The following is a 27,984-nucleotide window of genomic DNA, read 5'->3' as shown; positions in this document are numbered from 1 at the left end:
TTGAGTGGGTTAACATACTGATATAAATTGCCGCTTACCGTTATACAGTCTCCAATTCTTGATTTATGAACGTTTCAGATCACAGAAATAATTCAGTTTGTAACTTGAGGTTGCACTGTAAGTACTTCTCACATAAGGTCTGACTGTACTACTCACAAATTTTGAGGTATTCAGCTTTCAGGTAAAATTTCAGATTGATCTTGAAGTGCTCTACAATCTTTTCCAAACTTAATTTGACCTTCTCTAAACGTTCCCATGCACATGTTCAACTGTTCAATGTATTTGTACCTTTTGCTCAGCTTGGAGTTCCCGAGCAAGAAGGTGAACGTCAAAATTCACAACAGGTGATCAAACAATGAATAGATTAATATAGTTCTTAGTTCACAAATGGTATTTAAACAGTCCCCTTCGTCACGCTGTTCACATTTCTACATCATGATGTCATGAACAATTGATCAACATTTGAGGCTTCATATATATATATATATATATATATTTATTTTTTTTTTTTATTTTTTTGTGAGACTCAATTATAATGTTTGAGTTCTCATTTTGTTGTTTCCCACACCAATCATGTACAAATGTGGGTGCAAAACGGAACATAAGGCAAATAATATGATCGTGGGAGGCAGCTCGTCCTTGCAGTCCCGCACTAATTGCTTCAGGTGTGCAGCTGATTGTGCAAATGGCCGCAAGAGCCTGCAGGGCGACGTCCCTACGCTGCGAACGCCGGCTCGCATCTCCACTGCCTTGAACGCACCACTTTTTGGAGTGGTGGAAGTATCGCTCCTAAAAATGTCTCTGTGAGGGAAACCATGAACGCCTCACTAAACTTCTCCAGCGCGGACTTTGGCCCCCAAAGGATGGCGCAGCTGCCCCACCGCTCCGCCAAAGTGAGCGTCATCATCGTTCTGGGCGTGATGATCACTTTGGGCAACATCGCGGTCCTCCTGGTGATCACGTCCGCCGTGGCTGGCTGGTCCAGGAGCTCCCGCTACTTCCTGCTCTCCCTGACTGCTGCGGACTCTGCTTTTGGGCTGCTGGTCATGCCCTTGAACTTGTGGGTGAGTCTCCTCAAGGACTACACGGACGGGCCCGACCAGCTGTGTCACGTGGTGGCCTTTTGCAACGCGACCGTGTACTCCACGTGCATGTACACGCTGGCCGCTATCAGTCTGGAGAGGTACATCGCGGTGCTCTACCCCCTCAAGTACTCGTCCATGATGACCAGGAGGCGGACTTTGCTCCTGATCGCCTTTTCCTGGTGCTTCCCACCTTGCCTCCTGGCGCCGATATGCTTCCCGGATGGCATCATCCAGGTCCACTTCTCCACCGCGTCGCTGGTCTGCAACCCGTCCTACTCCACTAATGTGGGCTACTCGCTGAGCTTGGCCTGTTTCATCTTTTTCCCGTGCTCGGGGGTCATGGCCTACGCCAACATGAGAGTGTGGTGCGCCGCCCGAAGACAGAGCCGCAAACTGCGCCAGTTTGAGCGCGCGCACCGGAGGAGACACAACGTGGCCTCCAGGGTGCTGGTGCCCGTCATGGCTGCTTACTTTACTTGCTGGACGCCGTGCATGGCAGCCATGATCTACAACGGTAAGCACACGTGTCTAAAAACACATTTTGAAATCTTTTAAAACGTTGGGTCTCGACTGTTATCACACTTTTTGCAGGAAAATTAAAAATAGTAGTTCGTCTTCTGCAGACGATCCAACCATAATAGTTTTAAAAGTATGGATTGTTATGCAATAAACCAGCTGTGCTTTAATGCGGAGGAAAACACTATAGTAAACAAATCCTTAAAATTGGGGCAATGGTTCTAATATTTTAAGAGGGTGCTATGTGTCTTCATCAATGCTTCTCAATTGTTTTCTGTTACGCCCCTCCTAGCAAGAAGAAAACAATTCGCCCCCCACTCTCTGCCGCAACTATAAATAGCATTTTCGTTATTAAACTTACCTACACAGTAGAGTTAATACTCGCTGCGCACAATGAGCAAGGAAAGCGACACTGCCGACTGCTGGAGTGGAGGTGCAATTACACTATTGTCGTACAGCGAAAAAAAATCATGTTTCACAGGTTCACACGCGCACCCCCCCAGGGGGGCCCGCCCCACTAATTGAGTACTGGTCTAAGTAGAGATTGGGGTCAGCAACAAAAATAAAAAATAAAATATTTGAACCGTTTTCACAAAAGAAATGTAATATTTTGGACCAGTGCGACCCACCCAAAAAGGTGCCACGGCCCACTTTTGAGTGTTGACCCCCAATTAAGATTCACAGTTCTATCTCTAAAACTTTGAATGCACCTTTCAGTACTTTGGGCACAACTTCTTGATGTCAAAATTCACAAAATGTAGATGAGCCATAAATATTTCAAGGCCCTCCACTTTTGTCTTTCTGTGACTCTTCCAGTCTCTAAATAAATCTGTTGGTATCTGCTGATGAAATCTGTGCAGTGAATTGATTAATTTTGTCTTGAGGCTAAACTAACATTTGTCTACCTGACATTTAATGTCTGTGACTAAGCTTTGGGCCAATTATGAAATAAGTGCGGTGTTATTCACAAGACGGAAATATTATTAAAAAATATTACTCTTATAGCATCTCTGAAAAATGCCGGCGCTGTTACTTTGGACACGACTTTCTCACATTGTCCTTGTCACTTTTACGACCTAGTTTAACTCCAACGGCTTATAGTTATTGATGTTTATGTTGCTTGTGTATTCTCCTGGAGTCTTTGAGAAAATACACTTAGAAAGCTTGTATCAATTTCATTCTTGTACTAGGAACACGTATTTAACAAGAGCCGGTGAAAGTTTTAGGAAGAAATGCGGCAAGTAAAAAGTAAGCTCGGCTATTATTGACATGCCCGCATCTTAAAATGAGAATTCCTTGAAGAAATAGTCATATCCAATATTTGTGAACGCGAGTTGACTTTGGATTACTCGATTGTAAATCGTGCTTTTCACGCCTATATCCCGTCTTTGCGACACCTTCCATCAATTTTAAAACTTGGTTGAATGGCCCTTTTTATGGACGCTCGGGCATGAATACACTGATTTAAGGCCCATTTTATGAGTCATGCCTTTTTGGAAATGTTCTCATCAACTTCAGCCATTTTGCTGTCGTGCCGTAATGTGGACTTAGTACTGCGTATTTTTAGAAATGAAGACCTTTTTCCAAAGAGGCTTGCCATTAATCTGATATGACGGAAAATCCCCACAAAGCTCAGTCTTAAATGTATGCATGTGCTGCTGTGTGAACGATTGCCTTTTTAAGTTCAGCCCCTTCCATTATTTGAGACTTTGGGCTGGTTATTTGTGACCTTGAGGATGTTTGACGTACTTCATACTGGGAGGTCCTGACGTATTTGGGGAATGAGTTATTATTATTTTTTATTATTATTATTTTATTTTTTGAATTATTTTATCATTATTATTATCATTATTAATATTATAATTACTATTATTGAGAATGACGATGATGATCATCATCATCATAATAATGTTTATTTTTTTATTGTGTTGATTGGATTATTCTTGATAATATTTATCTATTTTATTTATTTATTATTTATTCATTTTTTATGTGTTGAGGATATTTATTATTATTATTTATTTATTTTTTATGTGTTGAGGATATTTATTATTATTATTTTTTTTTTTATGTGTTGAGGATTTGGCTTATTATACCTTTTACCGACCTCAAAATACATTTGAAATCAACCAATCAAGATGTAAGTGTAGACTTGCAGCCTTAAAAGGTTTCACAAATTAAAAAAAAAACATTTAGGAAGAATTGTACGACCTTTTATGCCAGAGAGGTTAGTCCACTGCAAATATGTCCGTTACTCAGTACCCATAAACATGCTCCGATACTACGCAGTGAAACTTTAGGAGGTTGGATGACAACACATCGAGACAACTGCAAATTCTGCTCTGGAAAATGGATGAACTCCAAACGAGCGACAAGGCGTGCTGACATTTTCGCCAGCCCCGTCATTCACTTTGCTTCATAATAAACCGAAGCAGCCCAGCCTCCATCGCAAATTTGTTGCAGACGGGTGAAGGGGCATGTCAAGTAAACTGCGAATGTTGGTCATGTGTCCGGCATCACAAGGAGATGTTGTTGACATATTTTGTCAAAAACTGACTTTGGCCATTGTTTCAGGAAGACGACAATGTGTAGCGTAACGTTCCCTCACTTTGGTGATACGTTCCATCATTCCCTTACAATAGGTTACAACACCAACACACACATTTCCCTCTTTTTGATACACTTGTTGCACTTAATAAATTAAACTTTTAAAAAGGCAAGATGAAGAATAAATCCTTGTTGTTGAAGCCATAAACTCATTGCCATGGCTTCTCATCTTCTACTACCGTATTTCCGGCAAAAATCCGTCTTCTTTGTCTTTAATTTAGAAAATGAGAATAAAAGAATCATAGCCATGGCAACTAGCTTTTGCTTTCCGCGAGAAGGAATTACAACACCAAAAGGCGCCCACGAATATTGTACCTTTTTGCGACAATGTGAAGCAGGAAGCCTTTTCAAATGAAAAATAAATGATTGATTATATTATTATATATTATAATTCATTGTACGCTATTTCTTAAGTAGAACTGCTTTGAAAAACATCAGAAATGTGTGTTGAATGCTACGATATCTATATTACGATATTTACCATGTACCTAAAGGAATGACATTTTTATGAACTAACGAACGTTCTTATAGTGCGGCGATACACATTTAATGTTACATCTGATTGGTCCAAGTCGGATAAAAAAACATAAAATTCCAAGTGAAACTTATCTTTGCAATATGCATATTGCACGGGCCATTATCGCAATGACGATATTTAAAAAAAAATTTTGATATACAATGCGGATAGAAGACCAATTGTACGTTTTGTCATCCTCGTGTGCTGAGTGCGCTGCACTCGCATAATTTCGGAAAAACAGCCTTTCCACTAATTTATTTTTGACCAGCCCGATTTTAAAAGGAAGATGAACTAGTGAGGTGGGGCCTACAGTAGATGAAATTTATATTCCCAAATGAAAACTTGCGATATACTGAAGTAACGAGAGAACACTGTTATCTACATCGTGTGTGTGTGTGTGTGTGTGTGTGTGTGTGCGCTCATTCATATTGTTTTCTACCGCAGCACTGTCGGGTAGCTCTGTACCAGAATGGGTCGAATTTGTGGTGGTTTGGCTGCCAACGTCCAATGGTTTCCTCAACTGCATCTTCTACTTCTGGATCAACAAAAGCTTCCGCCAGAAATTCCACCTCATCGTGCATAGACTGTCTCACGCCCTCTGTCCGGCACTGCTCGGCTCTCTCGGTTGCTGCAGACCATCCAAGATTCCATTCGGCTCGGGCTTTCTGGATAGCAACGGCGGCTTTCATGAGCGCTCATCCAGCGTTTCCTCCACCTGCACGCTGATGACCTTAGCTTAGCAGCTCGGAGAAGTGCCATACAGGCATGGCAGAGGACTTGTGTTTTTAGGACTACTTCACTGGTTAATGCATTCAAAGTGGACTTGAGCTGAGACGGCAATGATTTTGATGCTCGCTCTAAGCTGTGATGACAAGTGTATGAAAATAATTGCAGATAAGCACTGTCAAATAAGAGTTGGATTCATTTGTTTTATTTCCTTTTATGATCATGCAGTCAAAAGATTGTTCTGTTTATAACTCCTGTGGATTTTTTTTCTTTTGTTCGTCCATTTTTTTTTTTTACCCACAGTGTTTGTCGCAAGGATGGAATGCACCGCCAGTGAATCACCTCTTAAACCTCCTTTTAGTCGTTTTAGAGTCACGCTCCAACCTCGCCTGCGCACCACACATGCCGACGGTCTTTATTACATATTGCTACAAAAATCAGTATTTCTAATGTCGTATTCTGTAGATGTCAATTCGTTTGTGACTGCGAGCGCATATGGGGACGATCTTTGCCATCCACCTCGTTCTCACTTTTAAATGTGAGGATGGAAAATGTTGACATATAACAGCTGGGAGAGGTTAACCTTTAAGTGGCGCCGCCGTTTGAGTGTATGCAAGGAGAAAAGTAATTAAGCAATGACACTGTGGAAAGGTCACCGCGGCCGTGCTGCCAGGGGATAACTTGGATAACTTCTGAGGTTGTTTGTTTTCCCGAGAAGCGCTTCATCTGTCAGTCTAAAGTTCGCCACCAGGGGGCGGTGTCTCGGCAGAGTGACGTCTGCTGCTTGTGAAGCTGTCCAATCGAAGACGTACGTTTTTGAGCTATTTAATGCAATGTGTTTTTTAAGCCTTTGCGGTGTGTTACGTCATCACGGGGGAGCGTCGCCGCCATGTTGTGCATTCCAAAATGTCAGTTCTGTGAGATTTTTTTTTTGTTTAAATTATTTTTTGTTTGTGAAATGAGGGATTAACTTGTGATAATATATGGGTTATGAATGATCTAAGAAATAAAGCGTTATGCCTTTTGAACTGTGTGTGTTGATTAGTCTGACGCAATACTCCTTTGTCTGCACTTTGTGTGCAACATAACAGAAAAACAAAAAGCATTATTCGACTCACAAAAAGAAACTGGCTCAACACCAATATTGACTTGTTTTTCTCTGCTCGATCCAAAAACAAAGTTTTATGGAAATCAGAAAAGTAGTTTCATCAATAACCTGCACACAATATAATAAACAATAAATAAACATTTTCCCCCCTACTTATCAGTTTGGTCTTGGCAGAGTTCAGAGCTGTCTGAGTGCTGTTATTAATCGTTTGTTTTGTTGCTGGAAAATAAAGTGAAAAGAGTTTTCTTTTTTCCTCCAAACGCTGTCCCTTCCATCCGGAGCACAACAATGAATTGAGGAGCTACCGTGCTGTAAAATTCTTTGGAGTTTAATCAAACCTCCATGCATCCTGGTACCGACACTCTTAATAATCCGAGAAGAATGGATGATGTTTTAATGAGCGCTGATGATGGTGCTCTCAGCTATCATCAAAATATTGAATCCTGCAACACTGATCACAATATGAAGCACACTTGCCCAATCAAATGAAGTACAAGAGTTGTTCAAATTTGAAAAACATTTTTTGGTCCATGTCCTGAAGTTAGGTCTACGTATTTGTTCCATATGAAACAATGGCGTAGGTTTTACAAATGCAGATAAAGGATTAGTACAGTTTTTGATTTTTTTAAAATGTAACAATGGAAAACCTGATGCTGTATAATATATTCAATTTTTTTCTGATATGCACATTACCATCTTTTCCAAACGATAAGCCGCTACTTTTTTCCTAGATTTCGAACCGTGCGGCTAATACAACGGTGCGGCTTTTCTGTGGATTTTTCTTTCACCAGTAGGGGCGCTCTATAGTTCAGAAAATACGCTAAATGAATCTTGATTTTTGTTTTCTCTTGGGTCAGTTCTGTTTTAATTAGCAAAGTTGTTGCAGTGTTAAAAGGCACTGTTTTAACAATCTGTTTATGTACCATCATGTGAATTCACAGTCCAAAATCGTTCTGTACATGCAGTGAACAACCATTTTTTTTCCAACATAGAAAACTGCGGTTTATAATCTGGTGCGGCTTGTATATGTTTTTTGGGGGGGTGAGATTTGCTGCGTTTTATATACAGGTGCACCTTATAGTCTGGAAAATATGGTAGATTAGTTTCAGGTTTATTAACATTACTGAGAAATGAGAGGAAAATAAGCTGTATCATGTAGTCTAATATGACATGGGTGATGTTAAGGTATGAAGTAATACATATTTAAACACTGATGTACATTTAAATCAACTGGAACACATCAAACAAGGCTTGATAATTCTAATCAATTCTATAAAGGGGGAAAATGAAAATCATATTTTATTGAGTATTACAATTAGGAAGAGGTTAGCTCACCTCATGTAAATACAACAAATAATAAAAGCAACCTCATTTGTATCCATCTATGTTAGATTTTCTTTGTAAAGTTAATTGTCAGAACTTGTTTTAATATAATTCCATTTTGCTGATATTGCCTCATGGGCAAACCGGCTCGGCATTTGACCTCATTAGATTTAAAATATTCTCTTTTCAGCGTTGAGCATTTTATCATATTATGTAAATAGCCTTAATGTTAGATCATTATTTGAGATGGGAGTGTGACTGAGTGTTTTATCTGCTCCCTACTGGTTATGCTGGAAAATGTAATTATCACATTTATTGCCCCTTTAATGTCAAGGGAGCAGCACTTTTCATCTTTTTGCAGTGCGCCAGGTTGCAGCTTAGGTGTCACCGAAGGTGACTCAGCAGGAAAGCATCTGAATTTTCCTAAATGTCCTCCCAGTCCTTCAGGGGAGATGTGGCTTGTTTTAGTGAAGCTTTTAGGCAGCTGTCAAAGCTTTTATAATACTCACGGGATTTTTCTCAGCGGACAGAAAATCTGTCATGCTCCTCTTGACGTGTATGTGTGAGTCTTGAACTCCCCGAGTGCAAATGTGAAATATCATCTTAACATTGGTCCATGCAAAGACTAATCATGGAAAGCATGTATACCTTGCGAAGTTGACCTTTTAAAGGTCAAAGATTTTTTTTTTCTCCCCCTGACATCTCTAAGTGTTTTTCCAGTCATTTGCGATCTGTGCTGCAACCAGCCTCCCAGGACTGATGTGCATTAGCAGCCTCGCCTCTTGTTGAAATAATTGACAGGCTCTCATGTTTTGATGAGAGCTTCATGGTCTCCCACAGGTGCTCTCTGACAGGGAGTCATTGTTCAGGACACTTGGACAGTCATCTCTGCTGACATGGATGGAAGATATGAGCACAAATGCAATTCTACATGGGGAAACACAATTTAAATGTGTAGTGAAGGCCCATATCACTTGGTTCATTATTTTGACTTTCAGTATGACAGGTGGTGTCGTCTCACTGCACATAATCAGTTTAAAAAAAAAAGAAGTGCCAATTGCTGCTCTTCCTCCGTGCGTAACATAATTCTAACCATGTGTGACGGCCTGGCATGTAATGTGACCACTGATGTTACCTGCTGTCTCCATTTGAGTGGATTTCATGAGCATGTTCACATTATATTTACGGGGAAGCTCAACACATTGAGCTCATAGCGCCCCCTTGTGGTAAGAGTGAGTGTAGCAGTACAAGCTGACCGGTTTGTATGGCTTCTTAAGTTTTACCGACCAAAATTACAGAATAGTGCTGCCTCATAATTAATCAATTAATAATCAATCAGTTTTTGTGTTGGTTACCTCTGAATCCATATTCCTCAATTTTCTTCGTCTTCATTTTGATACTTACATTTTAACATCTCTATTAAGAGTGAATCTGCCATTTTTGTCAAAATTGTATTTTTTATCTTGATCGATTGGTGATGATGATGTTTTGCTTGATGCTTGATGATTGGCCTCCTTGCTACGTATGTCACGCTATAGCATCGATTATCAAAGATTATTTGTCTCGATGACGTCAATGACTTCGGGTGCTACTTCTATCAAACGAGAATGATGATTGACTGTTTTGAAAAGGTGTCTTGGAATTGTAAGCAAATTTTAGTTAACACCTTCACCTCTCCAACTTCGTACTCCGTAAAAACAGTTTTTTTGTATGCACAGAATGTTACATATCGTTCACCTAAGCAGAGCTGGGCACTTGACCCTTTTTTGATGGTCAGTCCCTCGCCCTCCGGCCGCGATCTTGATACCGTCCCGGCTCGTCCCTCCGGCCTTATTCAATTATACTCATTCAAAAATTGTCAGACCCCAACCTCGCCAAAAAAAAAAATTATATAAATGAGTAGCCTACGGCCCTGTTCCAAAAATAGCTCACCAGGAATTGATCATTTGTAACTTTCTGCAAACATTGTATAAATGATCATTTGAAAATGTGAACTGGCAGATATTTATAGAAAACGTTCATAGTGATCCATTTCCTAATTATTGTGATAAATCATTAACACAATGAGTGTCTTTACATAAATGACTTTTCATTCATCATAAAATGAAAAATAGGATTAAAATCAATTTGACTGTATCTGTTACTTTATCAAAGTGGTAGCCTTTCGCACTAATCATTAGCCAAGAAGTAACTCCTGGTTTCAAAAACGTTGGTGACCCCTGATTTGTAGGTTACCAGTCAAAGCTTAGACATATAAGTATGACCTAACCTGCTGACCACAATGTTGGAAACAAACTTTCTTTTTTAAGTTCATGAATATTTCAAGAGGGAACCGAACAGATGATCATCAACGCAATGCCTTGTAGCCACAATTATTACAAATACTATTTAAACCGCCGCTTGGGGACGGGAAACAATTAAGTTGACATGAGTTTTGACCACACACGCTCACAGAATTAAACAGCGCTGAATGTTTTTGTCTCCTATTTATTTTTCATCAGGTTTTTAACAACATGAGATGGCAGTTGAAGAAAATGCAAACGCTGTCAGCGTAGTGAACGTCGACTCCTGCAACTGTGTGGAAGCAGCAGTAAGTCATAACCCAAATTTTTGAACGAGTGCAACTTAAAAGGCAGTTAATGGGTTTCCAATTGCACGGGTGGACAATGTGTATCACGTGGTACATAAAGAAAAAAAGAGCAATGTGCAACAAAACGGGTAGTATTTTTGCTCAACTGATTAACAAGATTCCAGGTATTTTTCCACACTTGATGTTTAACATAGTGCATCTTTAGCTTTGCAGGAATTCAAATTGATGCAACAGTTGCCAGTACAAACCACCAAAAATATTGGGAGGGGTTAGTAAGACAAACTAAAGCTATACAATTTTGCAAAGAGAACAGTAAGACAAATCCTCCTATATATATTATATTCATCCTTGACAAGTAAAGGTTTGCAATTCATTTCACTATTTTCAGAGAAATAGGAAAACAACTTGACAATGATTAGGTGATGCATAAACTGATGATAAAAACAAACTGATCCATGATGGATGCTCTCCACATAAATGAAAATTAAAAAAAACTAACTCTTCAGTCTACCAATATCTAATGATCCTGATTAGATCAAAAATCTTAATGGCGTTTCATCCTGTGTGAAGTTTCTGATTCTTTCCAAGCGACCAAATAAAATCAAAACGGCCCAAGCCAAGAGTTAAACAGATGCATAGTTAGAGATAGAACAAATTACAAGGACAGGCAAAATAATAAGATGAAATAAAGACGCGGGAGGCAGTGAGGTTCCTCGTCTTTCCTCGCCTGCCGGCTTGCTGGGCTTGGTGGATGATGACGTGAGGGGAGACGAACAATTGGCGTCCTCCCTCTCTATTGTCAGAACGGTGCGACGTGGTTTTGGTCAAATATTTCAAGGCCTCCTCCAGATGAAGAGAATGAGATTGAACAGGAATGTCGGCACTCAAGAGGAGACGTAGAAGCGATACAAGACACCAATGACGGTTGCAGCGATGGCGGGTATCACCCACGTGGTCCAAGAGTTGCTGGGGGGGTGGTAAAGAAAAAAAAAAACATCTTCAGAATATTCTTTAACATGCATCAGTGGTGATAATGTCAGAAATAGGGGTGGGTAATTGAGAAGATTTTAGCAATGCTACTACGATACTCTTAATATACAGTTTATCGATCCGGTGGCTTAATGGTATTTCTATTGTTACTTTTTTTATGTATAGAAAACCCCCAAAACAAAGATTTTAGAACTCACAAAAATTCTGTCTCAAGGCCAATTTGGTGCCGGTGTGGGCACGACAGTGACGTTACATCACTTTAAGCAGTCATTTTCCTTTCCCAGAATTAGATACTTCCTGGTACATAGTATAGAATAACTACTGATTCTACAGTACGGCTGAAATTTTAATGACTGACCTCGACTCTCCTGAGGTGACGTTTACATCCTGCAGCAGCAAAGAGAAAATAAAAACAAAGACATTGGTAAGTGATGCTTTTAACTGAAGTGAAATTGTAAGACTTTTATTCTTACCTTTGGCTTTTCTGTTTTTCTGTCATCCTGCAAAGACAATTGTTACATTTAAATCACTGTTGGCAGACAACTTGACAAATTGTTCTCATGACACAGCACTCTACACGAAGTGGCCACAACATTGGGTACAACTGCATCCTCCGATGTGATCCAATAAAAAAAAAAGTGGTATCAAAAGTATAAGTAAGTAATCCCCCCCCCCCATCCTCAAACAGCCAATGTGCCAACCAATCAGACACAGACAGTGCGGCCAACGAGCTGTCAATCATTTGACATGTACTGGGGCACACTCTCATAGCCTGCTATATATATATAAATATATATATATAATGTGACAGGATTTGTTTTTTTTTCTTCTGCATTTTAACAGAAGGGAATTAAACATTGCCGGTCAAATCTAGCAAAAATAGTAGTTTACCATGTGAAGCTCCCCGATGTAGAAGTTCTCCAGCATCTCTCTGGCATCCGTGGAGTGACCCACATCCTCAAAGCTCTCTGTTGCATCTGAACCGGCCTGCTCCAGCAACACTTCTTCGCCTCCTGGATGCTACATACACAAAACAAAGAAATAAGAAACAAACAAAAAATCTAATCTCCCAATAAGAGCACAATTTGACGTTTCGCTGCTCGATTAGGCTGAAAAGAACAAGGAAGGAACTTGGTGTCATTCTGTTGTCCTGTTAGGTCAATGTTGTCTGCTTTTTATAATAGCGACCTGCACGCAAGATTAAAAAGAGCCATGCAGTCTCTCAACTTGTGAAATGCACTTCATTTAGAGTTGCTGCATCAGTGGACAGTTTTAAAAACACTTTCATTTAGACAAACATTCCAATAAGATTAGATAGTTAGTCTTGATTTTTTTTTTAATTATTGCATTGATACTTGTATGACTGTATTCAACAACTACGTGGAGCACTTTGTTCGTGCAGGCAGTGAAAAGTAATAAATAAAAAAATCTAAACATTTCATGACTTTAGGGCAGAAAGATTTTGAAAAATAATCTAATTGTGATTTCTTTTCTCCCTCAGTCTTGTGATTGTGATTCCGTACCAGGGTTATTATAGTTTGGGAATTGTAATTATAGTTAGTTTGTATTTTTGTTTGAGGTTTTTTTTTTTTAATTTAGTAAGTTTGAATTGGTTTTGAGGGCAGATTTTTTTTTAATCAAAAACAATTTTACTATAGTTTTAATATTAGTTTTCATTTTTTTAAGAAATTGGTGTCGTACTAGTATACAAGATTAGAAAAACACTGTGGTACGCATTCTGTGGTGAAAGTTCAACAAAAATATTACTCTTAAAACATTTTGATCATACGGTGTACAATTTAGCAGTCCGCAGATTTTGAATTACAATTGCAGTGCCTGTTTATTAAAACGTCTTAGATCAAGTGGTACTGAGTAATAAACGGAACCTAAATTGCACTTTTACCTGCATAGTATTGAACTAAAGTAACCTTATTTAGACATAACGTACTGGGTGCGCGTGCGCAGTTTACAGTTTGACTGGCCAATGGTGTTCGACGTCATTATATGACGCAGCGAATCCTCAGCTACTTCCAGGAAGTAGCATTGGCCGAAATTACGAGACTCGAAGCAAAACGCAAATTAACGACGTAGCTATCATAAAAATACTTTCATCAACTTTCAAAGCTGTGCCTTACCTCTTCGAGGAAACGCGTGACATCATAAACTTTCTCGTGGATTATAAGCCATGTGTCGTTGCTCATGTTATGGACTTGTATATCTTCTAATGTGTAGAACTTGACATCGTCTTTTAGGCCTTTGCAGCTTTCTTCACCATTAGCGGGTCTGTCTCCGGTTATGGGGTTGCCGTTAATTTCCTCACCCATTTTTTGTTTTGCTGCAGGAAAAACAGATGTAGCGACTGAGCGGCTCGTCAATGTTTGATACTGAAAACCAGGGAATGAGTCAAAGCCAGCACCTCCGTTTAAAATGCGCTCTAAATACGGACAAACAATAACTGTCGTAGAAGGATAAGAACATAAACTTTCACTAGCAAAGCAATTCTGTACACTAAAAACACTTCAAGACCGAACGCCCCCGTACATCAGCAGATAAGGGATATGACCAATGACGTCCGTGCCATTTGGCAACCTCGACAGTGAGCCAATCAAATTGTTCCATATGAAGTAAAAACCAATCAAATTGAAGTACTTGATGATCACATGACCCAATATGTCAAACTTGCGCTGTCTCGACGCAGCCTAAGTATTCGACTTTGCTGTCACATTTGCACCAATTTTTTGTATCAATCGTGTGCGGGAATTGTAATTTGTTGGTCAAATATTCGCAAGGAGAATAAATAGGTATATCTGAAATATATTGCAGATTTTGCTCTCTGCATCCTCTGCCCAAAAATTAATTTGCTATCATGAAATTGTGACAAAAGAAAACAATTCTAATTCTTAGTTTTTCACTACAGACATTTATTAATATGCATTCTGTTTTTATAGAACGTATGTGGTTTATTATTTGTGGGTAACACCGTTATCACATTGAAAGCATTTCCTGCTGTAAATCTAAATAAATGTGACCTGAGTGTCTTAATTTGCCCTCACCTATTACTGTTGAATTACAATATGGGTTGTGATTTTTTTCCCTGGTGTATTTCTAAAGGGAAATAATCAAACATCTATTTCACTGTGTTGATTAAGTTTTGTTAATTCAGCGTTTATTCCCTATAATATGCATTTGCTTGGTGACAAATTCCAACAATTAAAAAGGTTTGTTTATTTTACCTTGTCAACCCCTTTTCATACGAGGATAACAATGTTGGATTAGAGCTCTGCAGCTACACTCACTTTGGCCAAACTTGATATGCCGGCAAGGACATTCTGGCAATGGTTTGTTGTTGGCTTGAATGTCCTCCAATCCCTCTTCTTTGGCTGTGGTCTGAATCTGACATTGACCAGTTAATACATTAAGGGAGTAAAAAAAAAAGACTTCAAAGGACATGAGGTTACTTATGTAAGCATGATGAAGCAGGACACGATTTGATAGTAAATGAAATTCTTATAATGATTTACAGATTGGAGATGGATAAGTTTAGAGTTGGATTCTTGGGTGGCTAATGCTGGTATGAAATGACATTAAATAGTAGACTGCACTGTCAGGATCCATTTTAAGACACTGGATACCATTTTAGCCACGTCCCCCATAAATCAAGAAAAGAGCTCTATCACATTCTCCCTTATTTTACACTGTAGGACATATCGGTGTTACTGGACTTCTGCAGATTGTCTACAATGTTACAACCGCCATGCAGGAGCTTCCTCCCAGTACAGAGTGAGCTGGCCAATGTCCACTTGGGGAAGAATGCATCCCGGATGAGATAGTGATGAGAGTCAGCGATAAATTCAAATAAAGTGAAGCAAGAAAGAGGTCTCTATGAGACACGGAAATTGAGTCATGTCTTCTGTATGAGTGTTACTCGCCAATGAACAAACTATCGGCTGGAGACAAACTGCAGTTGTTTGTTTACATTCAAACACAGCTTGTGACTGAGCGATGTATAATGCATGTTGTAAGCTGTTGTGAAATGCGCTATATAATTAAAGTTGTATTGTATTGTATTTTATCGCAAGATTAAAATTTCAGCATCACCCCACCTGAATTTGGCTCCTCTGTTTCTTTTAATTACAGCTTTACACACAGCATGGGCAAAATGTGGAAATGAAACATTTCATCTCCTGGCTGTGAGAGTGAATTAATAGGCACTATTATATTTTAATTACAATTATATTATAATTATTATTATTTACTTTGTTACAATTGTAGTTGTTGTTAAACCCCCTAGAAAGAAAGTTAGGGTGGGCTTGTTCTTCAAATAATTAGGCCATGGAGCTTCTTCAAATGAGAGAATAAAGGAACGTTTGCGTCAAGAAGCACTGGGCACCATTTTAGTTGTGCTCATTATCAAAACCAAACCACTAGGGAGCAGCAGTGTACTAAACGTGCTCAGTCTGTCGACATTCAGGCAGCAGAAGAAGAAGAACTTGCAATGGCGGCGCACTTGTCTGTAAACATTTACGTTCGGATGATGAAAGTACTGTCAAAAGAATTGTTCCTCTAGCAGCCACGCAGGTTTGCCGATTTTATAACAACCCCTGTTGTTTGAATTTATTTGAGAGTTACATGAATTCAGCTGCCAAGAAGCACGCTTTGAGCATTTAGACGTTTTTTTTTACCTATCGGGGCTGGTCGCTAACCAGCTAGCAGGTGATCGCCACGCTTTGGTAAGTTTCACGTTAGATCTTTGTCATTAACGGTATTGAATGTCATATATCAGTGAACGTCGAGTACACTGTACACCATACATTTCATAATAAGTTGCTTTGTACTTTATACAAATCTATATTTTCCCTCGCAGATAATGGATGACGATGATTCAGTGCATCGATTGGAGGGGACTAATTCAAAAGTCCAAGTTGGTGGACTAATAGTCAAGAAGAAGAGCGCCGCTGCAGAACATCATGTTTTCCGCGCTCCTACCCCGCGCACCTCTTTGTTGGGCTTGGATCTGCTGGCGGCACAGAAGAGGAAAGAGCGAGAGAATAAAGAACAGAGTGACGCTGGTGATGACGGAGCCAGAAAAAAATCCAGGGTTTCCTCATACAAGGACTGGGAGGAAAGCAAAAGTGATTCTGGTTCTGATGATGAAGATGATGAGAAGAATGGACAGGATAAAAAAGAGAAGTAAGTGCAGAGAGAAAATACCAGTTACCTAGTTAAATCCGAGACACTTTGTCGCTTGTGATACTTTAATAAAATCAACTGGACTACTATAACAATTTCAACAAGGAACCAGTCACCTTATAAAAAAAACACTGTTATTGTTATTTTTATTGTGAGAATTGCACAACTCAGAATGAGAAATATAATCATGAAGAAAACTTTGCACATCAAATGGATAGCTTGTGCACAATTTTATCTGTAGTCGGTTTCTTTTTGCCGCGCCAGCAGGAAGTACCGTACCAGTGGCTCAGAAACGCCTTCTAGTCCCGGAGGAGTCAGCGAGGAGTTCCGTCGCCGACATGAACAGAGAGAAAAAGAGAGACGTGAGCAGGGCGTCTACATCTCCTCCAAAGATGACAAGAACAGAGACAAAGATAAGAGCAGAGATCGACGGAGTGAAAGAGGTGATCCCAAAGAGATCCTGTATTTTTCTGTACCTGATTTTTTTCCCTCTTAGCTGCAATGCTGACATTCCTTTTTCTTGTGAGACACTCGAGAAGGCAGCTCCAGCAGCCGCTCGGAGCGTGGGCACCGCAGTGAGCGGAGTGAGCGCTCGCAGAGAGATGGGTGGTCGGATCGCATCAGCCGGGGCAGCAGGCGGGATGAACCACTAACGCCTCAACAGCGTCCGAGAGGTAGAAAAATGTCCATCCCGATATTGAGGATGCTGTGACTTGCATAAAAGTTGATGACTAAAAAAAACGAGTCTAATTTTTAAATGATTATAATTTTTTTTAAAACACAGATGGTTCTACGCCATCCCGCTCCAACTGGGAAGAAGACGACAGTGGTTATGCCAGTTCCCGGCATTCCCAGTGGGAGTCTCCCTCCCCTGCGTCTTCTGCAAGAGAATCGGAGCGCAGTCGGCACACGGGCCGAGAAAGCGAGAGGAAGGACAGGTGAACATTTCATATCGAAATAGACAGCGACTTAAACAAGTACCTACTTCTAAATTTATTCTCTTTGGTCATGATGATGTATCTTGTCACATTAGCATATTGTGGTGCTTTATATCAAATGTAATACATGCTATTATTTCTATTGGGCAATTGAGTGAGGATTATTATTCCATGATGCCTACATTTTTTCCAATGTCATATTTGCTCTGACTTCAGGTCAGTGAGAGGCCGTTACACTGACGACACGCCCCTCCCCACCCCATCCTACAAGTACAACGAGTGGGCCAATGACAGAAAGCATTTAGGTTCCACGCCTCGTTTATCCCAAGGAAAAGGTAACAAATGTCCACTCCCCAATTCCCTCAATCGTGTGAAAATCTAATTTTATGGTAAATGCGCCTCCCAAGCCATTTTTAACGAGAGTTATTCCTTACTTTGATTATTGTAGGTAAAAAGGACGGTGGGGCTGGAATTTCATTTGATAACGAGGATGAGAAGGAGCAGTGGGAAGAAGATCAGAAGGTTATCTTTATTATTAGGGATGCACTGATAGCACATTTTTACCAGTAGTTGCATTGAGTACTCAACGATACCAACGGCAATACCGATACCACATTCTAATTCATCTACTTTTTGCAGCAAGCCGACAGAGATTGGTACATGATGGACGAAGGCTACGATGAGTTCCACAACCCTTTCACTTCCACATCTGAGGACTATGTCAAGAAAAGAGAGCAGATTCTCCAGAAGCAGACTCAGAAACGAATATCCGCCCAAAAGCGTCAAATCAACGAGGTAACTTACTGAACGTGTGTTAATTTTGTTTCGTCTTTCTGACAGGCTGTGTTTCTCCGTTAATAGGACAACGAGAGATGGGAGACCAACCGTATGTTGACAAGCGGTGTGGTGCAGCGTTTGGAGGTGGACGAAGACTTTGAGGAGGACAATGCAACAAAGGTTCACTTGCTGGTTCACAATTTGGTCCCGCCATTCCTGGATGGAAGAATAGTGTTCACCAAACAGGTAAAGCAAGATTGGTTTAGCTTCACAAAATGGAAACGAGCTTTTTATTTCAACTTTTGGATTTGTACGTGTGCGGTTGTGTGCTTGTCTTGTCATGACAGCCAGAACCCATCATCCCTGTGAAGGACGCCACCTCTGACTTGGCCATCATCTCCCGCAAGGGCAGTCAGCTTGTACGTAGACATCGTGAGCAGAAAGAACGCAAAAAGGTAGGCTGCTAACAAAAGAATGTACTCGAAAATGCCGGCATGAATATTAGTGATGGGAAAATGAAGCTTCCCATTTGCTTCATGAACCAGCTTCTGTATTTTTAAGTCCTCTAGATGGCACTGTTGCTTTAAATAAAGGCTTTAAAAAATGGCAATTCAGTGTGCGTTCAGCCCAATGTTGAACAGAGAGCGCCATCTACTGGAGTCCAAAAATACTACAACTGGTTCATGAAGCAGATTTGAAGCTTCATTTACCCGTCACTAATAAATAATGTAACCAACACAATAGAAATGGTTACATATTTATTCTAATGAGGCAGGACTATCAGATGTGTGTGTTAATGAGCATAACATAAAAGGAAAATATGTTTCCAGGCACAGCACAAACATTGGGAACTGGCAGGCACCAAACTGGGAGACATCATGGGCATCCAGAAGAAAGAAGACGAAGCTTCTGGAGCCCAAGAAGTTGGCGAGGATGGCAAAGTTGACTACAGGTTGGTCTTCCTGTCTCTTTTTGGCTTTTCACTATGTGTTACTCACCGAGCTGTGCCATTCGTGTTCATTTCAATGACGTCTCCTTCCCGCCTGATTTTGTAGAGCAGAGCAGAAGTTTGCTGATCACATGAAAGAAAAGAGTGAGGCCAGCAGCGAGTTTGCTAAGAAAAAAAGCATTCTGGAGCAGAGACAGTACTTGCCTATTTTTGCTGTGCGACAACAGCTTCTTAACATCATAAGGTACGCACATTTCAGTCATAAACCTTTTTCTTCATAGATTAAATTCTTTTCCTGAAGTTCTATGATCCACTTTCTCTTTCTGCCTCTGTAGGGACAACAGCATTGTGATTGTTGTTGGCGAAACAGGCAGCGGGAAAACCACTCAGCTGACGCAGTATCTCCACGAGGATGGCTACACCAGCTACGGCATGGTGGGCTGTACTCAGCCCCGCAGAGTGGCCGCCATGAGTGTGGCCAAAAGGGTCAGCGAAGAGATAGGCACCAACCTCGGAGAAGAGGTGAAGGCAAACTACCGCTACACTCCATATAAGCGAGGACAATACGCCACTTGTTTCCGAAAGTCCGTTTTGTGTCTGATAAATATGCACAGGGAATAACTTGAAGACTGCAAATGATACAGTTTATTGTGCATCAAAGAAAATCTGCATTTGTTTTCCCCCAACCAGCTTCCTCCCACATTCCAATAAGCAGGCAAACAGTCCAAGGTTGTTGTCTTGTATGGTGGAGAAAAAAAAAAATATCGTAAAGCAGTATGGAAAAGGCCGTTTTACCTTTCATAAGCAAGTGAACTCTGCCACCTAGTGGAGGAATCCATAAATCCTCAAATTATTTGGATTTGAATGCTGTTAAAAAAAAAACCATCCATCCATAGGCATTAAAATTCCTTTCAAATTTTTAATTCAAAGTGAAAGTTTATCTTTCACTCTATTTTGAATTGCAAACCACACAGCGAACCAGTTGACACACATGCATACATGCCGTACCTAATAAGCAGTGGAGCGGGGGTTTTGGTGCCGCAGCGGATCTCAAAATATAACCCTCCGGTTCCAATGACTAACTCCACAGAGGAGAGCTACTGCTGCCTCAGGTAGAACTCGCGTAGCAATAACGATTCTTATGTACCTTGCAGGTGGGCTATGCAATTCGTTTTGAGGACTGCACATGTGAGAAAACGATGATAAAATACATGACGGACGGCATCCTGCTCAGAGAGTCACTGAGGGAGTCCGACCTGGACCACTACAGCGCCGTCATCATGGATGAAGCTCACGAACGTTCGTTGAACACTGATGTGTTGTTTGGTCTGCTCCGTGAGGTTGGTTCCCGTGTCCCACGCCTTTTTGGTTTGGAACATAAAGATGTCATGAACATTCTTCTTCTTTCCCGCCAGGTTGTTTCTCGGCGCACTGACTTGAAACTCATTGTTACTTCAGCAACAATGGACTCGGACAAATTTGCAGCGTTTTTTGGCAACGTACCGATATTCCACATTCCAGGAAGAACATTTCCAGTGGACATCTTGTTTAGCAAGGTGTGTACACTTTTGCTTTTTGTTCTGTAAGCACAACATTAATCATTGCTTGACACGTTTGTGATTTTTTTTTTTTGGTGTTCTGTTCAGACTCCTCAGGAGGATTATGTGGAGGCAGCCGTCAAACAAGCCCTGCAAATCCACCTCAGTGGGTTGGTTGGCGACATCCTCATCTTCATGCCGGGTCAGGAGGATATTGAGGTGAGGCACAAGGCATCTTTAAAAAAAATTCCAATATTTTGAATGAATATTTATTTCAGATGCGGATTGTGTTACATATTAAAAGTGTCCACTCTTGTGCTTGTAGGTAACATCAGACCAGATTGTGGAGCGACTGGAGGCTTTGGATAACGCTCCCGCTCTGGCTGTGCTGCCCATTTACTCCCAGCTGCCCTCGGACCTGCAGGCCAAAATTTTCCAGAAGGTTTTTGTTGATTTTTTTTTTTCTCGAAGTCTTGCATGTTTTTGTTTGTCGAGAGACTTTTCTACATGTGTGAGATTGTTGCAATGGAGACTAGGTTGTTTTTCTTCACCCGCTCAGGCCCCAGATGGTGTTCGGAAATGTATCGTTGCTACAAACATAGCAGAGACTTCCCTCACTGTGGACGGAATCATGTTTGTTGTGGATGCCGGTTACTGCAAACTTAAGGTATTCCTATTAAGTACTGTAATCCTCTGATGTTATAGGCTATGTTGCAAGTTGTTTCACCCACTTTTCTAACAGGTGTTCAATCCTCGCATTGGAATGGATGCTCTACAAGTATATCCCATCAGCCAGGCAAATGCGAACCAGCGTGCTGGTCGAGCCGGTCGGACAGGACCCGGGCAGTGTTACAGGTATTTGTTTGTTTGCACCAAAGAGCTGCCATTAAGGATATAATTGAAGCCCATCTTTCCACCCAGGCTGTACACTCAGAGCGCCTATAAAAATGAGATGCTGACCACCACCATACCAGAGATTCAGAGGACCAACCTGGCCAATGTGGTCCTGCTGTTGAAGTCGCTGGGGGTTCAGGATTTACTCCTTTTCCACTTCATGGATCCGCCACCCGAAGACAACATGCTCAACTCCATGTACCAGCTTTGGATCCTGGGAGCGCTCGATAACACCGGTGCGTGAAATGGCTTGTGACGTTTGTGTGTGTTTCACATTCAATGTTGCTCAGTTGTCTCACTTTGAAATTGTCCTTTCATTATTGTTATTCAATATTACGATGAAAAATAGCTAGCCGAAGAGAATGATTCTTCCTGTTAGTATAAAAATGTGTCATTTGGAGGGGTTGGTGTTGTTGGCGTTTAGGCATTCCTAATTGGGAGGAGGGTTGAAGCGAAGAGCTTTAGTGACATCTAGTGGTGATCTTATGACCTCTTCCATTTTACCTCCCCCAAATCCAGTAAATTCTATAACCTGTTCAGGCCTCACATGTCGTACTAAAGTTCCCTCAATCAGCATCATTTTGAGATGAAAATGAAAACCGCAACTATACGATGCATTTGATATCTTTCTACATGGAGCGCCTTAATTTATGTCCCACACTCAAAATCAGCAAATGCGCCGGCCGGTGATGTCATTGCTTTGTAAGCCATCCGACGTTTGATTCAACTGGTCGGGCCTCATCCTCAGCCATATTCCAAGGATTTAAGGATTTGGGGATAAGGAGAGTCTTTTGATGATTCCCTGTATGGTGTGTTCACATCAGATTATCTCTGATTAAGTTTTACCTGCCCGAAACTGACTGCTCCACTTTTCCCGCTGTGAGCTTCTTAGACGCTGTCACCTAATCATTCAAATCAGAGCCGGGAAAGTTTTTTTGATCTCGCTCTGTTTTCCTTGCCGTGATTTTTCTGAACTGTCGCTAGTTTATCCCACTCTTGTGCACTGACAGAAAAACAAGTGTCAATAAGTGCTTTTCCTCATGCAAGCAGGCATTTGATGGAAAATGATCTTATACGTCATCTTGTACATTATACTTGATGATTCTTGATGTACGACTTTGTCACTGTGCTTTCAGGTTCTTTGACGCCAACTGGCCGAATGATGGTGGAATTTCCCCTCGACCCAGCTTTGTCCAAGATGCTGATTGTGTCTTGCGACATGGGCTGTAGCGCCGACATCCTCATCATCGTTTCCATGCTGTCTGTGCCGGCCATCTTTTACAGACCAAAGGTTTGATCCTCTTGAGTTTTAGTCCATTTATTTTGGACATTTTAAAAAATATATTATTTTTATATATTTATTTAATTTATTAATTGTTTATATGTTTTTATATATATATAATATTTATTATTTTTAATACATATATATATATTTTTTTTTATGTGTGTGCGTGTTTGTGCAGGGCCGTGAGGAGGAGAGCGACCAGGTCAGGGAGAAATTCTCCGTGCCGGAGAGTGACCACCTGACTTACCTCAACGTCTACACGCAGTGGAAAAACAACAATTACTCCAGCATCTGGTGCAACGATCACTTCATTCACACCAAGGCTATGCGCAAGGTTATACATGACGCCTACGCACTCTGATGACTGCACGCTGACCTCACATGCTATAACGTGTTTTGAAATTTGTCAGAAGATTTGTATTCGGAGCATCCCAGTAACGGCTGTGCTCCCAAGTTTCGCACGATATTATTGGAATATATCAAGTATGCTCAAGTGAACGTATGCTGTCGTATGCCAGGTGCGTGAGGTGCGCTCCCAGTTGAAAGACATCATGGTGCAGCAGAGGATGAACTTAATGTCCTGTGGCTCGGACTGGGACATCATCAGAAAGTGCATCTGTGCCGCTTACTTCCACCAGGCTGCCAAGCTCAAGGTACTCCTCTTGTTTTCTCCGTAAGTGCCACATCATGACATAAGTGGTGATAAAAGATCGAAGAAAAAGCTTTAAGGTCTGAGGGAGTTGAAAACTTTGCGGCATGTGTTTGCTCTCAGGGCATTGGCGAATATGTGAACGTGAGGACGGGCATGCCGTGTCACCTTCACCCGACCAGCTCCCTGTTTGGGATGGGCTACACCCCCGACTACATCATCTACCACGAGCTTGTCATGACTACCAAGGTGAAATACTCTGAAAAGTCGCCATCGTCGGCGATGCGATTTTTGACTGCATTGTTTTGTCTCTTGTAGGAGTACATGCAATGTGTAACGGCAGTGGACGGCGAGTGGCTGGCAGAATTGGGGCCCATGTTTTACAGCATCAAACACGCTGGGAGAAGCAGACAGGTAAGGTTAAACACAATAGCAGCTCGTTTTGTTCTGGCGCCGTTTTGCCAATTCTAAGTTTGCGCGAATCATTTCACATTCATATGTCCTTTGAGTAAGTTATTATGCAAGGCAATTTCATACACAAGGTGCTTCACATATTTAAAAGTACGTTTAAAAGCATCTATAAACAAAAAAGTTAAAGACAACCCTCCTGATTTCTCGTAGAAAGTCTTCCCAAATTAGTGAAAGATGCAAAACCCTACTTTTTAAATTTTTTTTGATCAATTCTCCCTATTGTTCCTCTCGTCGCTTGCGTCACCTCCAGGAAAATCGTCGGCGGGCCAAGGAGGAAATCAACAACATGGAAGAGGAGATGACGTTGGCTCAGGAACAGCTACGAAGCCGTCGCGAGGAACATGAGAGGAAGAACACCGGCAATGTGAAGTAAGTTGGCCGACGCCGCGTCCGCTACTATGCTTACTCGTCGCCCCCCCAACTGCCACAACCCCCCCCCCCCAACTCACCTCTCCATTCTTTATGCACGGCGGCAATAGAAGCGTTTCATTTCGCCACCTCGCCGCCAGACCCCTCCCTCTCCTCCAACTCTCTCACTCTTCATGATGAGCTTTTCTCACCTCTGGTCCCCGCAGACGAGACAAAAAGAAATAATATTGACTCCTGGCTGACCCCCATTACCGCAGCAATTTAAATTGGGCCACAGCAGAGCGCAGAAAGCGGGGGATCCTTCATTTTCAAATTAGACCCCAAAATTAATTTCACACCCATTCCCCGGCTTTACACAGAGAAATACGCTTTTAAAGACAGATTTAAAAACTAACTTTATTGTTAATTAATATGCCGGTTTATCTACATTTGTGTGACCACGCCGGTGTGAAATCTGTGGGAAAAAAAAAAAAAATCACACTGGAGGAAAGGGATTAGAATGAGATTTAGGCAGCAAGTGGGATGTGTGATAATGACGGTGGTCTTGGCAGCCTTCATTGTCACCACTTTGGTAATTCTTCGTATGTCCTCACGAGCCGACTGCCGCTGCCCAGCACACTTGACTTTATTTGGGTGAGAGACCAACTCCTTTTGTTTTGTGTCTTCATGCCAAGGACAGAGGAAGTGAGAGTTTCTCAACCTTTATGGAGCCAAGGCACATATTTTGTGTACATTAGAAAATCGGCACGGCATACCGGCAAACAGAATTCAGGATAATCTAAAATGAGGATAATCTCGTTTTAATTTGCTCGCAGTTTTTAACTCACCGTACTTGAGTGTGAAATTTGGGCCGTTTTTTTTTTCCCAAACAAAAGGCATGGCTTCTTTTGTTCGATGAATGACAATATGCAGATAAACCGCTTAATTGTAGCTTCAGTTCAGAATAGCTAGATGAACAAAGATACATTATTTGTCCCTGAATAAATCATCATTTTTTGACCCGTTAATTAAAAATGGATAAAGAAAAATTGGACTTATAAAGTGGCGTGATTCATTTATTTATTTTTTAAAGAATACTCAACAGAAAATTTCAACAAACTCGCTTCCTACAGTAAAAGGCACACACATATGACATGACACTACAATTTATTTGCTTATGTCATAAAAAAGTGCTTCACAGCTTGTCCACAATTTGGCATTGGTAAATTTTCCATTTAATGTAGTATTTGTGGGGAGAGACTCTCCTGCATTCTTGAAAAACGTTTTTTTTTGCTCAAGCCAACACCATCTTTAAAATAAAATTAAATGCTTTGGCACCACCTGGTGGTATCTTGTTGCCAAGCAACTATGTTGAACTGTAGGGAGGAGCTTCATTGCTTCAGAACATAGTTTTGTCTAACAGGAAAAAAAAAGTTCTTGGCCTCCATCTTGTGTCATTTATGGGGAAATACGCTTTTGGGGTTTACTGCCGCCTCTCGCCCAAAGTCAGAAGTGATCGGCTCCATCGAGATCTGTTGATCATAATGAGTGCTTTTGAAAATGGGCTTGTTGAATGTAGATAAATACAAAGCATGTTGATGTGTAGTTACATTATAATGTATTACAGCCCCCCCCCCCAAAAAAAGAATGACATGTATATAAGTAACAAATGTCTTTCTTCTCCTGGTAGCTTTTGTTATGTGGAATTCTATTAAAGTCTCATGAGAAGAGGCTTGTCTGTGTGTGCTTGTCAAGGGTCTGTGATTAAAGAAGATGGATGACGCTCTCAGAGTGAGGCTTCATCCACTCGTTCTTTCACTCTCATCGCCGCCTGATGGCATCATGCTCTCATGTATCTTTCCCTGTCCAGGCTTTCAGTCTTCCTCTCACCTTCCTCTCATTCTGCTCACATCTCTTCCTCCGCTTCTTGCTCATTGGTTGAGGTGCCCATACGCAATTTCTGTTCTTTCTCTGCTTTAGGTCGTTGAGAATATGTACGCCGGGGAGACGAGAAGAGGCCCCCATGACACCCCGACGCACCCCTTCCCGATTTGGATTGTAAAACACCTGCTGGGGAGTCATCCCCGACCTCCATCACACAGCAGCCATATGCAGAAGCACCTGCAGTTCACGGACTGGCCACTAGGGAGAGAACTTGTATAAGACAAGGTGCAAATGGGTCCCTTCCTTTTTTTTTTTTAAATGAGCTCCTTCAGAGAAAAATACAGAATACAGTGTGAGGTTACTGCATATTGACTTGACTTATTGTCCTAAAAAGAAAGAAAATACCACGTCCTTGTGGGCATTTTGGAGCCAAATCCATTTAGATGTCTCTATTTGTCAGATGATCTGATCTCGTTTCCATGTTGGCCGTCTTTGAGTCTTTGTATTGACCACGTCCTGTGTTGTTGTCCTAGAGAGCTCCTCCACACACTCAAGTACTATTCACATTGTACTTGTACCACAAGTGTAGTCACGCTTGTATTGTCACGCGCGGTTACCTTTGCCATCTTTCCTTTTTTTTTAACCTTGTTTTTGTGAAATGTGAAATAGCTTTGCAAGACCTCTACATGAGATTCAACGTCAACAATGTTATTTTCACACTCCACATTCTTGTTTGTATGACTTTGATAATGGGACGCATGCAAAATGCAACTTGCAGTGGCTCTGGTCTTTTGTAATCACACATCCCAGCAAAGGTCTTTTTCTTTTCTTCTTTTTAACATGGAGATTAACAGGCTGACTGAATCATTTATGTAAAGTGGGAAAATAAATGTTGCTATTTTTATAATCCAAGGTGGATTGAGTTTTTATGCTTTTTGTGAGTATTTCAACCATCTAGCAATGTTTAATCAAGGAAGGGCATTTTTTTTTTTTTTACCAGTCCACAAAAGTTGTTGAGTTGTATGAATGTTGTATGTGGCAGAATAAATAGCCCTGCACTGTAGTGATGGGAAAATTCAAATTTGCTTCATGAACCAGCTGTTGTTGGGGTCGATGTTCCGAGCTTATTTCCGAACGCACCCTTTTGTTTTCTTGTTCGCAATGCATTGTGGTCTTTATTAACCTGTTGTGTGAACATCCCCTTATATAATACGCTTGAAAAAAAACAAATATTTTTAAAAACTGAAATTATAATATGCGAATCCACAGGTGCCAAACTGCGAGTATGTGGGGGATCCATTGTACTCAGACATGCCCTGTCAGAATTACCTTTCTTTGTACAGTCGGTTCGGCATCCGCAGATTCACGCATTCCCAATTTTTTTTTTTTTTTTTATATTCAATTTTGAGAATTTGTAAACTATTGAATGGACCTTACCTTGTGCACTGGAAACAAAAGGTTCTTCCTCAAATCGTTCCCACAAAGTTGGAAGAGTCTAATTGTCCAAAATGTCTTTGAGGGGATATTAATTGACTGATTGGTTGATCATAAATAATTTATTCAAATTTAGTTTCCATGTAGATTGTCTGCAATGGCCAC

At 40.9% G+C, this 27,984-nt stretch overlaps 3 protein-coding genes across 3 annotated transcripts; 2 read left to right on the top strand and 1 right to left on the bottom strand.

Moving 5' to 3' along the window:
- Positions 1–627: 627 nt before the first annotated feature.
- LOC148337517 (histamine H2 receptor) lies at positions 628–6,479 on the top strand. Its single transcript, XM_088295309.1, has 2 exons — positions 628–1,599; positions 5,170–6,479. Exons 1-2 carry the CDS (start codon positions 816–818, stop codon positions 5,463–5,465), a joined length of 1,080 nt encoding a protein of 359 aa, XP_088151435.1. The 5' UTR covers positions 628–815; the 3' UTR covers positions 5,466–6,479.
- A 3,874-nt stretch (positions 6,480–10,353) lies between these two features.
- On the bottom strand, positions 10,354–14,035 carry cyb5b (cytochrome b5 type B). Its single transcript, XM_088297319.1, has 5 exons — positions 13,598–14,035; positions 12,354–12,482; positions 11,936–11,962; positions 11,821–11,849; positions 10,354–11,438 (listed from the first exon to the last, which is right to left on the bottom strand). The coding sequence occupies exons 1-5, from the start codon at positions 13,784–13,786 to the stop codon at positions 11,357–11,359; spliced, it is 456 nt and encodes a 151-aa protein (XP_088153445.1). The 5' UTR covers positions 13,787–14,035; the 3' UTR covers positions 10,354–11,356.
- Positions 14,036–15,918: 1,883 nt separating this feature from the next.
- dhx38 (DEAH (Asp-Glu-Ala-His) box polypeptide 38) lies at positions 15,919–27,292 on the top strand. Its single transcript, XM_088296496.1, has 27 exons — positions 15,919–16,192; positions 16,327–16,652; positions 16,917–17,095; positions 17,180–17,326; positions 17,437–17,590; positions 17,807–17,925; positions 18,039–18,112; positions 18,230–18,385; positions 18,452–18,613; positions 18,715–18,822; positions 19,198–19,319; positions 19,423–19,560; positions 19,652–19,838; positions 20,471–20,656; positions 20,732–20,872; positions 20,963–21,073; positions 21,180–21,296; positions 21,414–21,521; positions 21,597–21,709; positions 21,776–21,984; positions 22,885–23,039; positions 23,212–23,367; positions 23,552–23,686; positions 23,806–23,931; positions 24,001–24,096; positions 24,404–24,522; positions 26,482–27,292. The coding sequence occupies exons 2-27, from the start codon at positions 16,330–16,332 to the stop codon at positions 26,561–26,563; spliced, it is 3,723 nt and encodes a 1,240-aa protein (XP_088152622.1). The 5' UTR covers positions 15,919–16,192; positions 16,327–16,329; the 3' UTR covers positions 26,564–27,292.
- Positions 27,293–27,984: the final 692 nt, after the last annotated feature.

Source organism: Idiotropiscis lumnitzeri, chromosome 5 (genome assembly GCF_059441095.1).
Source record: "Idiotropiscis lumnitzeri isolate Australia: NSW breed Sydney's pygmy pipehorse chromosome 5, RoL_Ilum_1.0, whole genome shotgun sequence".
In the NCBI taxonomy this organism is placed as follows: domain Eukaryota; kingdom Metazoa; phylum Chordata; class Actinopteri; order Syngnathiformes; family Syngnathidae; genus Idiotropiscis; species Idiotropiscis lumnitzeri.
Note: the sequence above shows the minus strand (reverse complement) of the source record. Positions and strands in the feature narration are given on the sequence as shown.